The sequence below is a fragment of the Carassius auratus genome, chromosome 30, assembly GCF_003368295.1.
Source record: "Carassius auratus strain Wakin chromosome 30, ASM336829v1, whole genome shotgun sequence".
Taxonomy (NCBI): domain Eukaryota; kingdom Metazoa; phylum Chordata; class Actinopteri; order Cypriniformes; family Cyprinidae; genus Carassius; species Carassius auratus.
The window spans coordinates 18,026,393-18,041,723 of NC_039272.1; the positions used below are offsets into that span (position 1 = coordinate 18,026,393).

Below are 15,331 nucleotides of genomic sequence, written 5' to 3' on the forward strand. Positions count from 1 at the left end.
CAGACTCTGTAACCCTGATATCCAAAGGAAATGCTAAATTTACTTTCACCAGAGCACATAGCCTTGGCCTACTCAGCAACAGTCCAGTCCTTTTTGAAGCGAGTTGCTTCTGATGCTGTCTGTTGTTCAAGAGTGGCTTGAAACAAGGAATGCGACAGCTGAAACCCATGGCTTGCATATGTCTTTGTGTAGTGGTTCTTGAAGCACTGACTCCAGCTGCAGTCCACTCTTTGTGAATCTCCCCCACATTTTTGAATGGGTTTTGTTTCACAATCCTCACCTTCACAGGGTGGAATTATCCCTATTGCTTGTACACTTTTTTCTGTCACATCTTTTCCTTCCCTTCGCCTCTCTATTAATGTGCTTGGACACAGAGCTCTGGGAACAGCCAGCCTCTTTTGCAATGACCTTTTGTGTCTTGCCCTCCTTGTGCAAGGTGTCAATGGTCGTCTTTTGGACAACTGTCAAATCAGCAGTCTTCCCCATGATTGTGCAGCCTACAAAACTAGACTGATACTGAATACTGAATTTGGGACTTTCCTCAGTTGTCACTTATAAACATCAAAATTAAAAGAAATAAACATTTGAAATACATCAGTCTGTGTGTAATGAATAAATATAATATACAAGTTTCACTTTTTGAATAGAATTAGTAAACTAAATCAACTTTTTGATGATATTATAATTATATGACCAGCACCTGTATTCCAGGCATATGGATCTGGAAATCAATTTCTTTTTCACTTTAAAGCAGTGTTTCTCAAACTAAGGTTGCGGAAGGGCAAGGGTGTCCAAACCAGCTCCTGGAGGGCCACCGACCTGCAGTGTCTAGCTCCAACCCTAATTTAACACACCTGAATCAGCTAATCCATGTCATCAAACTCACAAGAAACCTCCAGGTTGGAGCAAAGACAAGATATTGGCCCTCCAGGAGCAGGATTGGACATCTCTGGGGGGGTAGGCGAGTTGTTGAAAAACAAATAATTAAACCATAGAAATATAAAACTGAAATTAATCGTTTTAACAATTTCAAAATACTTCTAATTCTATCCTCATTGTTTACCTTGGGGATTCGTTTCTGTCTGTGGGAGGCCAATGTATCGGTGGAAGGGTTCAGGCTGTCATCTAATAGGCCACAGGGGGAGGAAGGCATGCCCCGCTGGGGTAGTAGCAGCATGTCATCATGGCTGTGCCTCTTAGACAGGCGGGATGGGCGCTGGCTCTTCCTGTCAGCAGGACCTGGCAGCCGCAGAGACTGACTACTCGGTTTAGAGGGCAGCTGATGAGAGGGAAGTGGATAAGAAACCGAAAAGGTGCAGACATGTATAGTAAATCAAAATCTGTACAATTAAAAAGTGCATAAAAATATACTACAATATGTTGCAAAGTATTTCATTAAAGTTATTTTCATTAAAGTTCATTAAAGCATATTTCATCAAAATATGGTGAATTAGTTCACATATATAAAGCATTGGTTTAAATAAAAAGCAGGTGGTATCATCACTATCTTACACAGCCAAGGAAACTACCTGGGGAGGTGTAACGGACTTCCTGTCCTGGGAGGTCCACATCCTGTTGAGTGAGTCCCGGGACCTCTCGGGTAACAGGCGGGAATTTCTGGCCAGACATCTCCTCATTGGATCTACATCCTCGTATGGATTCTCTTTCTCTGTTTGCAGAAGAACAGAGGAGAGAGAGCACAACTCAGACTAAAACCAAACACCAGCTGCCCAGGAGCCGACTTAAAAGGTAGCAAGGTAACATGTCTTCTTAAGGAGTGAGTGGGAGAGAGACAAACTGATAAGTAAAGGGAGAGCGGAGGGTATGGAAGGCGGTGGAAGATGATAATGAAAAAAAGGAGCTGGAGGCACACAACGGGGCAGCTATTGAGTGCTGGGAAAAGATTATTCATGGAGGTTTACTGCTGCTGTGCTTGAAACTCAAGTGCATCGTGTCCAAAAACAGTTTCTGTTGGACATAAGCCTTTGGACAGGACTCTGTCTCCAGAAATAAGGGCCAGTGATGAGTCAAGATAAGAGAATGTAGACAGTGCAGATCTTTAGACTGACTCTGCACAGACTCCAAACAACAAACAAACAAAATAAACTTTAACTTGGTTAAAACGTGGTTAAGATGAATCTTATTTTTTCTAACATGTTTTCTCATGTAAAAGGGTGGATCACTTGTTAACCGAACACTTGATATAAATGAAGGTGTGCTTTCCCTTTAAGAAACTTTGGCAGGCTGATAGGTGTGGACTAGATGACCTGAATAGCACCCGCAAAGATTTTTAACTTTAATGTGGATGTATGAAACATCAGCACATGCTGGTCTAATAAGCCTTTTTCTTCTAGTAATGATACTAATTAAAATATGTATAGAAACACACAAAATTAATGGTTTGTGAAATAACTTTATTTAATTGATCGAAAATCCAGTAAAAATAGTAATATTGTGAAAGATTATTACACTTCAAAATAACTGTTTTCCATTTTATATATACATATATTTATATTATATTATATATATATATATATATATATATATATATATATATATATTAGGGATGCACCGAAATGAAAATTCTTGGCTGAAACCGAAAACCGAAAAAGAGAAAACCAAGGCCGAAAACCGAAACCGAAACACCGAAATAAATTATGACAATTATTAGTACCATTGCATTTATTGCTATGACAGTGTACTAACTTTACTAAAATTAAGACATTGCAATTGCATAAATTAATATTAAAGTTTCAAAGATAATTACAATTACATAACTTATTAAAAAAAAACATAAAAATACATAATTACAAATGATGTAAATATTTATTAAGCACATTGCAACAATGCACAGTATAAAATAAAATTCAAACTAAAAATGTATCCCACTCATGTGTATATTTAATAATAATGTACAGGCCTACTGGCCTGCAGAAAGGTTTTAAAATGAACAGTTCTCTCATAAAAACAAAGTGCATTTAGGTGAAGTGTATTTGAAATTTTTCTATGTAGGACTAGAAAGTGCATTACTTCTCCAGTAGGCAAGACTGTTATCACTTCTGGGATGGAGACTTCAGACAGATAACCATCTAGCTGTTGAGCAGTTGAGCTTGTCATCTGCCTGACATTTGAGAAATATTTGAGAGAGTGTATTTAAATAAAAATAAACATTTTTATCAAATTAAAGCAGAAATCTAGCAGAAAATCTAGCATAAATATGGCTACAATCTGATATTATGTATGTATATATGTTTGTGTGTGTGTGTGTATAAGAACAAAATAGCCAACGTATTATTATTATTTGAGGCACTTTCTTGCAGAATTCCACTGAACATATCAGACAGCGATGGTGCATGCCACTCATCTGGTGCAGAGACCAGTCTTTTTTTCTGCGCTCTGATCTGTCTCCTGCGCTTGGCGCTTCTCCGTCTCCACGCGGCTTCTCCACATACAGTGCGGCCTGGATCATTTCTCGTGCGCGCTGCCTTATTTCCGCATACAAGTAATGGTCATTATAACGCGGATCAAGCACATTCGCGATGAAGTGCAGAGGATCCGACAAGATCTCAGTGAGACGTGTGCTAACAGACTCTATAAGACTGTACTTTTCTTTGTTTTCACTTCGTGGTCCGTCTTAATCTCTTTGTTAGGAGACGCTTGGGAATAAAGGAATACGAAGAGAGAGAATGTTCTCACTGGTGTTAAGTGAATGTCGCGGGGAGGGAGCTCGTGGTCTTTGCTATGCAGGTGCACGTGCAGGTCGCGGTTTCTGTTTGCGTCATCACAACATTTCGGCCGTGTTGTTTCGGTGATAAAAGTCTATCGGCCGAAAACCGAAAAGGCCATTTTCGGCCGAAAATTTTCGGTGGCCGAAATTTATATATTTATATATATATATTTTTTTTTTTACAATTATTTTTACATTTACAAAATTCCTGCAATGTTACCAGCAGCATCCTATTTAAATCATGAATCATGTAACATCTAGCTATTGCATCAATTTCTCAGGTCAAAATAAGAAAATCCTATCATTAAAATCGTCCTTTCCATGTGACCAATTCCTGGCTGTCAAGTCAATGTAACGAAACCAACCGTTTGAATATCCTGCCAGTTTCAATATGATGTTATAACAGTTGTGCACATCCCACACAAAAGCAATGCCCTACTTTTCTGTTGTTTTCTTACTGTAAGACATTGGCATACTGTATCAGTTTCCTGGCCAGTTTCCCTCCACTAGATACACAACAGGTTTCATATTACAGATGCATCCTACCCTAAAATACAGAATGCTGATTTAAATTAAAATTTTTGCATTTAGCAGACTCTTTTATCCAAAGCGACTTACAGTACATTCAGGCTATCAATTTTTATCTATCATGTGTTCCCGGGAAATTGAACTCCCAACCTCCCAATTCTCTACCAATTGAACTACAGGAACAAAGTTTAAAGAAGAACAAGAACACAGTTTTTTTTTTTTTCAGTTAGAATCTTGGATCTTGGCAGATTACAAAAGAATATTAAAACAGGTCATTTGTGTAATGCTCCAGGTGCCCTACAAAAGAAAGCAAACAGATCAATTCATGTTGCATCTTGTAGATGAAAACATTTGCACTTGTTCAATCTCTTTGTTGTATGCTGTACATATTAACACTTTACGATGATACATAAGTATCAAAAGTGCCACTAAGTAAACCTGGCCATAATACTCACAACGTAACTTCTTGTGTAAAGCTTAAAAGTAGGGATGCACCGGTTAACTGGAAATAAATCTGAACTGATCGGTTTTTGCTTAAAATATGCGATCGACAATCGGCCGGTTTTTGGTATTTTTTAGGTCGATTTTTCCGGAAGTGCACCGCTTGCACATACTACATTGTAATCATTCGCTATGTAATTTGTGTGGAAGTATTTCTAAATCTGTGCGTAGGACACAGGCAGCTGTTCAGCATTGGAAGTGCAGAGCTACACGTCCGAGGCACAGATAGCAGGAAACGGAATGCACAAAATAAGAGTCCCTTTCCAGCACTCACCGAATCTGTGCGAGCATACTGGACCTGTCCGCGCTCTGCACAAGCAGAGACAGTGAAGGGATGTTTAGCTCAACTTCTCGCGTGTTGGATGAGAAACGAAACTGACTAAACTGCGACAAAACTGAAATGCCTTTTTTTTTTTTTTTTTTTTTTAGTAGAACTTGCATTCACGTTTGAAAAGCCAGAAGTAAACGTCAGTTCTGTATAGGATGATTATTTTTATTTTACCTTAAAATTAAATCGACTTAATTTATTTTAAAAATCACCTGCTGTAGCACACTGAAAAAAAGTGTTTCATTCAATTAAAAAAAAATTAGGGTAATGATTCAAGTCTATATTTTTTTAACTTGAGACAATAGTTATTTATTTTTCATCGGCTCAAGTAAAAATATATAGATGTGAATCATTACCCATTTTTAATTAGATGAATGAAACGGTTTGCATCTTTGTTTCATTCGCACCAACATTATTTGATTTTAACATTTTGGAATAATGTATTTATATAGCATACTTTTATTTAGTCTCACTGGTAAATACCTTTTTTCAATTCAAAACCAAATTTAAAAACTAAAATACTGAATGTGGAGTAAGAAACATCTTAATGAATGTGTGTTAATGAATGTGTGTTGATGTGTGTTTGGATTGTAAAACTATACAGTTACATCTTGTTTATGCATACTTTCCTTCTTTCTTGTTTGTTGATTAAAGATTTTTTTTGCTTGTAAAGATTTTTTTTGGCCAGTTTGCTTGTAAAAAATCGGTATCGGAATCGGCCATGAAAAATCCTGAATGTGCATCCCTACTTAAAAGAAGGCATAAAGATACACAACAGCCTGACCTCATGAGATGTAGTGCTGAGATTTGCCCTAGTGCCATTAAGCTTAAGAGGCACAATGACAGGCCAGCAAATGCGCAGAGTGTTCTGTGAGGCTCCCAAACGAAGCAATGTAATGACAGCATGCTGGAGAAATGATATGCCTCCGTGGCCACTCACATAAAGGAGGGTACTAATCAGCTTCTCTACTTACAGGAGCTCCACAAAACATACAGACAAAAGGACAGAACGTGGGCACCCATAACCAAAACACATACTGTGCTTCTGTTTACACAATAGGATTTCAAAGGAAAGGATGCCGAGTGCTTGATGAGTAAGCGACCAGTACACAATGTGAGTATCAGACGGCCAATAAAAGCAACACAGCATACATGACCGTTTTATGGCCATTTTGCGGTCTTCCAAGGAGCACCATGCAGTCATGTGAGATGAGGAATGGCCCTTAAATGAAATGGCTTTGTGACGTGTAAACAAGCAGAAGATGCTTTTTGCCTGAAAGCAAAAGCTGAAATACAGGAATGAAGAATGGATATATTTTCAACAAACAATCATGAACAAACATCTGACTGTTATAGCCACTTACGAGACACTAAGTAAGGACTGAAGAAAGGAAGTGGCCTCTTTTGAAGGTTGTATATCATTGTGACTTGAACAGGTTTTACTACAAGCAATTTATTTCATGGTAAATGTAATTTAGCCCTGCCACCTGGAGATATTTGACCAATTCATAATCACTAATGTGCATTGCATATGGAGGATACGTCATAGCAGCCACCAGACCAGACAGGTTATGAGCCAAAATGCAATGTGATACCCAAAGATTTAACCTGAGAGAAGGTTGAAACCTTACATATGTGTCCCATAAATAATGTTTATGTTTTCAATATTTGGTGACATTTTAGTAGCAAACAGAGATACAACCCTGGTGACAGCCTGAGAAGGCATACCATCTGATGCGCTAACCACAGCCTGATTCTTCTGTAGCCCATCCTTAGATGCCTCTGTTGGACATTTACACCAATCCCAAGCTCAGTGGTTGAAGCAAAGGGGCCATATATTTCTCTGGAAACTAATCAGCATTCGTAAAAATGTGCAACCGCAATGCTTGATCCCACACCAGAGGTGTTCGCTACAACAATGGAACCTTTGTCAAGGAGAAAGGGCTGAGAGATACCCACTTCCCAACTGCTTGAAACTCGTTGATTGTCTGGACCCAGTGGCCATCATCATTTCAAGAACAATGCACAGCAAAGGCTGTATTTTTGGCTGTAGAACTGATATGATGACATATAAACTTCAAGCCTACCATACAATAAACTCCTTATGCTCGCTTGCCAGCTAGGCACTTATTCAGCCAGACCACTTAACAGCACCTGATGCCCAAGCCTCATCAGCAACAGCAAGACAGAGATTTACAGTCTGGCCACAGGGCAAGACCCATGAACACTGTAACAATGTCAACCCCCTAAGGGTTTGAGCATTAGTGCACACAGACTATTTCCTGCCAGGAAGGAATTTAGCACATAAATCAGCCAGCGCCACATGCCAGTACTTCATCACTTTCAGTAGACAAAAAAGGGAATTTAACCAGGGAGAAGAGTGCACAATCAGCAAACAATAAAATTGTACAAAATTAGGGATGTTCAGTTTAACCGGTTAACTGTTAACCGACTGTTAAGAATTTTGACCGATTAAAACAATCAGTTAAACAGTGTAAAAAGTCATGTGTTTCTTTATTTTCAGTAATTCATCAACATTTTTAAAACATTTTTTGTTTTTCAGAGAGAAAAAAACATGCCGCGTAACGTTAACCTATTCTAATCTAAGTCGCATTTTATCATTTAATTCAGAAATAGGCCTAATGCCGATGTGAAATGTTTAAAAACAGTATAATAAACACCGTAATCATAGCTATGCTATTTTAGTTCCCCTCACTCCACAACAAATCCTTTTGAATTAACAGTAGCCTAGTTAAAAAATGAAAAAGAATAATAAATACAAACGAATCTAAAACCAATCGGTCTCTCATTTGACACAAAATCAAATTTTTCCATATTCGCAAAGTATTTTAATGCCAAATTATTATTTATAGCCTACTTCCAATATCCACGTAAAACAAAATGTTTTGCATTACATCATGGCAGTATGGTGATAACACTTAATAGCACAGATTTGATTAAATATTTAAACTGAGCAGTGTGGTTTTTTTCCTTATGTTTGACTGACTGTACTTTTTTAATGATAATGAACAGGCTGCACTGTCAAAGTAGTAAAGCTTAACTTTGTGCTCGCATTTGGCACCAGTGCAATCACTTGAATTTTTTCCTTCTAACAGTGGAAGCAACTTCTCCTTTTAGTCATAAAGATAATCGGAATTGAAAACGGTTTTATAGGTGTACATTCACATTAAAAACAAATCTTTATGCGTAAAATAAGGCTAAAGAAAAATAGGATGCCACTTTCTGCCATCTGTTTCCTTTCGTGCAGCACAAAACTCAAGCTTTTTTCGTTAATTTTCGTAATTTATTATTCAGGTAAAAATATATTTCTCGTAGAGGCATATTTGTTTGCTATATATAGCCTAGCTTTATGATGTTTTTCTCCACTCGCAGAGGCGCTGCAGGTACGTGTTGTGATATAAAGACCATGTGAATCCTCAAGTTCTGTTGTCTGCTGCCCTTTGTGCATGTAAAATTAATCCCAGGGAAACAAATGCTAGTATTTTTAACGCGTCACAGACACTTATCCTTTCTAATTTAATTAAATTCTAATTTAAAATAATCTTGTCAGTTAACGGTTGACAATCGTTTAACGAGCGTCAGTTGTCGGTTAGAAAAAATAACCAAAATTAACATCCTTTTACAAAATATAATGCTGTTATCAAAAAAGTTTATATATATATATAGTACATATATATAGTATATATATAGTACTTTTTTATTTTACACTATAAAATATCTGTTATATAGTTAATTATAAAATATTAACATTTAAAATATTTCAAGACAATATATGACTTTTTTTATTTAAAATGAAATTCTAAATGTGAAATTCTAATATTTTTACACAAAAAATATAAAAAGATAAATATTTATAACAATAAAGGCAATTTTTATTCAACAGTTACATTTTAGCCTAAAATCAAATAGGAGCAAGCTGGATCTATCACCAACTGTTGTCTGTTCTTACCCACTATGTCCTCATAGGCGTTTTCCTCGAGTGTGCTCTTGGAGCTGGGCCGACTGTGGTTCTCTGTGCCATTCTCTGTGGGTGAGGAAGGGTATGACAAAGGCAGGCTGACAGCATCCTCTGACTCACACGATTCTCTAGAAACAGAGATAAAATAAAACCACAGCTTTGACTCTGGCTGAACAAGTGGAGATTACTTCTGTTGGTGTGGTTTAAGGCAAACATCATTGATTTGGGTGATCACAATCCGGTCAGACCACCTGTGAAGATGTAAGCATCTTTCCCTTATAAGCATTTAATCACTCGAAGACACCAATTAAAACAAGGCTGCATAAATGAACAACACTCATATAGTTCTTGCCTATGCTTGAATGCTAATTTCTTGTTTATCTACAAGAAGCCAAAATGTATTTGCATGAATAACATGGCTGGAAAACTAACCAGAAAGTTGGAACCCCAAATTAGCCCTTTGACATGACACAATCTATTTGCTTGCCTATAGTCTCTTAACCGTCGACTCTGGACCGGCCACAGGAATTACAAACATGGGCTCAAATATAGAGTGGTAGAAATGTTCCAGCACATGAGGTTCTCCATCACGAGAACCTGGCAGCTCTCCATACCCAGTAACTAGGCTAAACAATTCATGTGCCAAAGATCATTCACAAGGCCATGAGGAATATGAGCTTATAAACAAGATGAGAGCCCTCAAAAATCCAAAAAGCAAGACCATGAAGCAGTGTTATATCAACTTAAATGGAAGAGATGAAGCAAAGTCTCTGAGGTCTTTGAACTTCCAAAACATTTCATTGTCTGTGTTCTTCCATCTCACCCTGTTAAATGAACACTGATGGGTTTCTAAAAATATACTCGAAAGTGTTTTATGGTTTTGTTGGTAAGTTATCACTGATGCTATTTTTGGATTTCTGAACTAAATTTGGAGAAATAAATATTATATTGCATTGCCCGTTTCAGAAGTGTCAGTTTTAATCTCAATGTAAAGATCAAAGAATGGAAAAAAGATGACGTTTGCTACACACAGAACAAACTAGTGCAATTGTGTAACATTTGACAGCAACAAATTCACCTAATATGGTAAAATTATGAAACCCTGAGAAAACGAGCATCTCGATGCTGATCTCTGCTTGTCGTCAAATGCCTGACAGGAAATTTCATTTTGCTTACTTGATTTGAAACATAAGAATCTGTGAAACTGCAGGGGCCAATTCACTGTGAGAGACTATGTAGTCAAAAAACAAAAGCCAATAATTCAAAGTCTAGAACTATATCAACAAAACAAATGCTTGGCCTGTGGTCCTTATCCTTTTCAACATTCTTGGGATAAGTTTTATACACTTCATTATCCAAGAAAAATAAATGATCTCTTCTTTGTGGGGGAACCAACTACGTGGAAGTACACAAATTCATTGCTTCTCAGTAATTTTTGACCCAGCTGACATGTTTTTTCTTCATGCAACACAAATCTGTCTTTAGTTTGGATTTATTGAAAGGGAGCTGGATGAATAAATGCATACACAAATGCAAAAATGATTAATGACGAATATATCATATATATAATATGCGTGAATAAAAATTAGATGTGAGAACAGCAGTTTTCAATGGAAAACAACTTACATTTTAGTTTTGTTCATCACAAAATACAGCCAAGGACTTGAAATACAGCACACAAGTCATATGGACCACTTTTATTATACTTATTTGTCCTTTTAAAGCTGGATAAACTTTGATAACTGTAAGCATGCATTGTACGGAAAAAAAAATCACTGTCAACATTCTAAAAAGCTTTTGTCCTCCACAATAGAAAGAACATACAGGTTTGAAACAACATGAATACAAGTAAATCATGAGAGTTTTATCATTCTTGCATGAAGGTAATAAGATCCAAGCTAGTAAAAGGAAGGTGCCAATTTCATTCCCACAGAGAACAAATCATGAACAATCACCATTATCCCTGAAGCACTTATCCCCAAGTGGCTTTGTACACCAGCTACATGGTTCTTTGGTTAAATTAATCTGCCAAAACCCCACACATTACTAATGACATTCGAAGACAATCATGTTTCTCACCTATCTTGAGTCTTCTTAGGCAAGCTTTCATCTGCCTTGGAATTTCTCATTATAGCAGGTGCTGGGGTTGAAGGAAGTGGGGGTGGAGATTCAGCAGTGGGAGGTAGTCCATTACCAGGTGACAAGCCTCTGTGGTTGCGATTGGCATCATACTCAAATGTTCGTTTGGGTTTGGGCAAAGGGTTCACTGTAATTCCAGAAGAGTCCTGTGCAGAAGGGAGTTCTGGGCTCTCTGATCTGGTAGAGCTGATGCTGAACCTCTGCTTGAGCTTAGAGAGCCTTCCAGACCCTGGAGAAGCTTCGGGTTCAGTGGCCACGGAGCAAATGCTGCTCCGCTTGCTGCCACAAGTGCTATCCAAGTCCTCTGCTCCTATGGTGAAGGACTTGTGTCTGGACTTGTCAAGGCCATAGCAATTACTAAGATACTGCGGAGGAGATGAAGAGGGACTTTCCTTCAAGACCTGTTCAATTTTTTGAATGCGGCTGAGCACGGCTGAGGTCTCCTTGCGTGCCGAGAATGTGTGGAGGAAAATCCCAGAGGACTCCGTCTTCGAAGGCCTCTTCTGGAACCTCACAGGAGCTTCTCGATCCGATACGTGCTCATCTTCCTCAGTCTCAGGGTAGGAGCACTCGGAAAATGCTGTGCTCATTCTCCTCACAGCCTTAAAGTCAAAGGTTTTCTCGCTGCAGGGTGAGGAAAGCAGGCTTGGGCAACCCTCGCTCCCACCTCCAGGCCTCTTTTCCAGGCAAAGGCTCATCCTAGTCAGAGCCGCATTCCGACCCTCCCATTCGGAGATCTTTTTGCGTATGGCGACAGATGAGGTGCAAGTCCCTGTACGACTGAGCGAGAGCATGCGTTTGTGCCCAAGCTTGGTTGCAGGTCCTATTGAAAGAGTATTCCAGCTGAGGGGTCCAGGATTCAATCCGTCCCCCACACCGGGGGCCTTTTGTGGCTGGTTCTCCTTCTGATCCTGGTTATTGCCACTTGGTGGGTTATGGATGGACAGCCTCTTGTCCAGACAGCTAATACTCCTAGATTTGGTGAGCCTGCTTTGGCATTCACAGTCAGTGGAGAGTGAGGTGCCTCTTCTCAAGCTGGCAGTCTTACAGCTCCAGTTCTTTTGGGTCCAGAGTTTAGAGTCAGCTTTAGCGTACCTTCCCTGCTGACTGGCGTCTTCACTGCCACTGAGGTGAAAGGAACATGACTCTTTTCCAGTGATAAGAATTGGAGGTGGAGACACAGATTGACACCTGAAACAAGAGTAAATCAGAGGAAAGAGTCAAACCGTCCAACAAATTGTGCTTGGTACAACAGAGTGTTATTTCCTCACAAACAGTGAACTACTAACTATAAAAATTGTGAGCCTGGACCACAAAGCCAGTCATAAGGGTCAATCTTTTGAATACATAAGCTTTCCATTGATCTATGATTTGTTAGGATAGGACAATATTTGGCCAGGATACAACTATTTGAAAATTTGGAATGGAATTAGGGTGCAAAAAAATAGAAATACTGAGAAAATCGTCTATAAAGTTGTCCAAACAAAGTTCTTAGCAATGCATATTATTATTCAAAAATTACATTTTTATTTATTTATTTAAGTTTACAAAATATATTCATGGAATATGATCTTTACTTAATATCCTAATGATTTTTTACATAAAAGAAAAAATTATCATTTTGACCCATGCAATGTATTGTTGGCTATTGCTAAAAATATACCCAAGCAATTTAAGACACAAATGTGTTTTAATCAGAGTAAGACAATGGGACAAGTAACATAAAACTACAAGTAATGCAAAATGAGAACATATTTCACATAAAAGGAAATGTAAGTTATGTCTAATATGGAAAAGAATAACAACAATCTGACATAAATTTGGCAGTGAAAATGCAAACAGAATGACAGTATAAATCAATAATATGGATCCCTCCACACAATCACTTTCGGAAATTGTTTATATGGACCTCACAAACAAAAAACATTTAACCATTAGGCTTGAGAGATATAAATGAACTTACCCTCACTAACCCTCACCGTACGTCCCCTGTAGCAACTGTTTCTCTTTGTGTACATGTCAACCTCAATCTCCACATCATTCCCAGGCCCATTGTTCATTGAGCAAACAGACACTGTTCACTGCTGAGCAATGAGATGAACAACTGTACTGACCTCATTTCAGTCTCCTCAGACGCACACACACTTTCTCATCCACCTAAAAATCTAATGCAGCTCATGAGCTTCCAGGAACTAGAACTCGACTTGGCCCACACCTCTGTGAAATTGAGGCAGGCAGATCTGAAGTCACAGCGGTGGTTAGAATAACAAGTGCAAGCTGGGAGGAGGCCAAGAGTATGATCCAGGGTGCAGGTTGGGACAGATCAACTAAAAACCTCATCATAATGCCCTTCCCTAAAAAAAGGGAAAACGTCACACTGCCTGCAGCCTCCCAGATCTTGCATGGAAATGAGGAAATGATGTACATTCCCCTCATCACCAAATATTACAAGCAGATATTTCACATCGCTTGTCCGTAGACACTTGTTGCACAATCTGCTGTACCCAACATTTATAAAGCAAAATTAATTTTACAAATAATACACAATTTTGTGTTCTAAATGGTCCAAAGGTTCACCCAGCACAGATCATTGACTATGCTGCCATCACCAGTTTTACTTTATTAAAAAGAACCCATTAAATTCTACATCGCAATACATTACAGAAAGCCAAACATGCTAAGAAAAACATAATATAGATATAAATACGTCTACACTACCATTTGAGATCAGAGAGATTTTAAAGGCAGTTAATACTTTTATTTAGCAAGGATGGATTAAATTTATCAAAATATAAAAAAAATTATTTTATCGTGGCTTCCAAGAAAATATTAAGCAGCTCAACTTTTTTTCTACATTGATAATAATAAGGAAAGGCTCTTGAGCACTAAATCAGCATATTAGGTTGATTTTTACAATAAACGATATTATGATATCTTTATCTGTGTCAAATCTTAAAGTTGCATAATAAACTCTTTTTTTAACTAAAACATAAATCTTCACTCGTCAAAAGCATGTACACAAAAGACCCAATTCAGGGAATCAAAGAAACGGATAAAGAAAAAGCTGTAGGCCTCTTTGTATTAAATGGTGACAGAAAAACGTCATAGTCGAGTCTGACTAATATATCCTGTGTTGAAAAAAGATTCTTGAGGTTCAGCCTTTACAATGGATCCCTGGCTTGAGAACAACGGTCTAACCCTGGATAATCAAACGGAAGGTATGGACAGATGCCAAATCTGTCAAAAGGAGATAAAGGATATTGTTTGGGAGGCCAATCTTTGCATCAAAGCTGGTATTTATAGCACAGTTAAACTTCTATTATCTTTGTTCAGATGTTTTCCATAGAATAACACTGCGTGTCTAAAAATACCTCCACGACTGCCTTGGCCTCCACTCCGACAAAGCAAAAAATGATTGGTTCTATAACTGCAATATTAGGCTGATGCCAAAAAACAACAGTCTGAGATTTCTTTCATTGTGTCCTCCATGAGTTTGCGTCTGTGGAGGTTGTCTGAGATGCCGGACAGGGCCAGTAAAAACAAGGCCAGTTTCGGGGGATGCCAGCTTGTCTGGCCACACATGGACTGAGTGGGATGCCAGGGCTGGTTTGGCTCTTTCTGGGTCTTGAGGGCAATGTCAACCACAGGCCATTTCCTGTTGGAGAACCATGCCAGGATGGTGAAACTATGAGGTTCCAGGAACACACATCAAAAGAAATATGTCAAGCCCAGAGCCAGTGGGTTCTCCCCCACAGACATGTGGATATTTTTTCAGCTATTATCTTTGCTATAAAAAGGGCATATTCTCAGTGCAAGGCCTACCTACCGCCACCCCCGTCTGACATAAATCTGCTTCTTCAGCATTCTCCTTTACTTGTGATTTACAACTGAAGCCAAAATATCCATGTCTAGGAAGAGAGGTTAGCAGAAACTATGCCATCATTTTCCCTCCACACAACTTTGCATAAATCACTTTTTCACAATTTCCTTTGGTAAATATCTCTGACATCAGAGAGTGTTCATAGGTAATTATGAAAGCAACCCCTCTTACTCTTCAAGGACTGGTCGTTCTTCACTTGTTCTGATAGCAACTACACAGCCCCGAAGGCCACAAATAGAACAAAGCTTC

The 15,331-nt window shown here is 38.4% G+C and overlaps 1 protein-coding gene across 2 annotated transcripts in view; it reads right to left on the reverse strand.

Moving 5' to 3' along the window:
* dennd2b (DENN domain containing 2B) overlaps positions 1 to 15,331 on the reverse strand; it is a 53,776-nt gene that overhangs the window by 18,459 nt on the left and 19,986 nt on the right. For both annotated transcript variants that reach the window (XM_026211850.1, XM_026211849.1), the window contains exons 3-6: positions 11,143 to 12,393; positions 9,055 to 9,191; positions 1,530 to 1,669; positions 1,064 to 1,279 (exon numbers count right to left, since the gene is read on the reverse strand). In XM_026211850.1, coding sequence (XP_026067635.1) covers positions 1,064 to 1,279; positions 1,530 to 1,669; positions 9,055 to 9,191; positions 11,143 to 12,393 — 1,744 coding nt within the window. The remainder of the gene's footprint in view (positions 1 to 1,063; positions 1,280 to 1,529; positions 1,670 to 9,054; positions 9,192 to 11,142; positions 12,394 to 15,331) is intronic.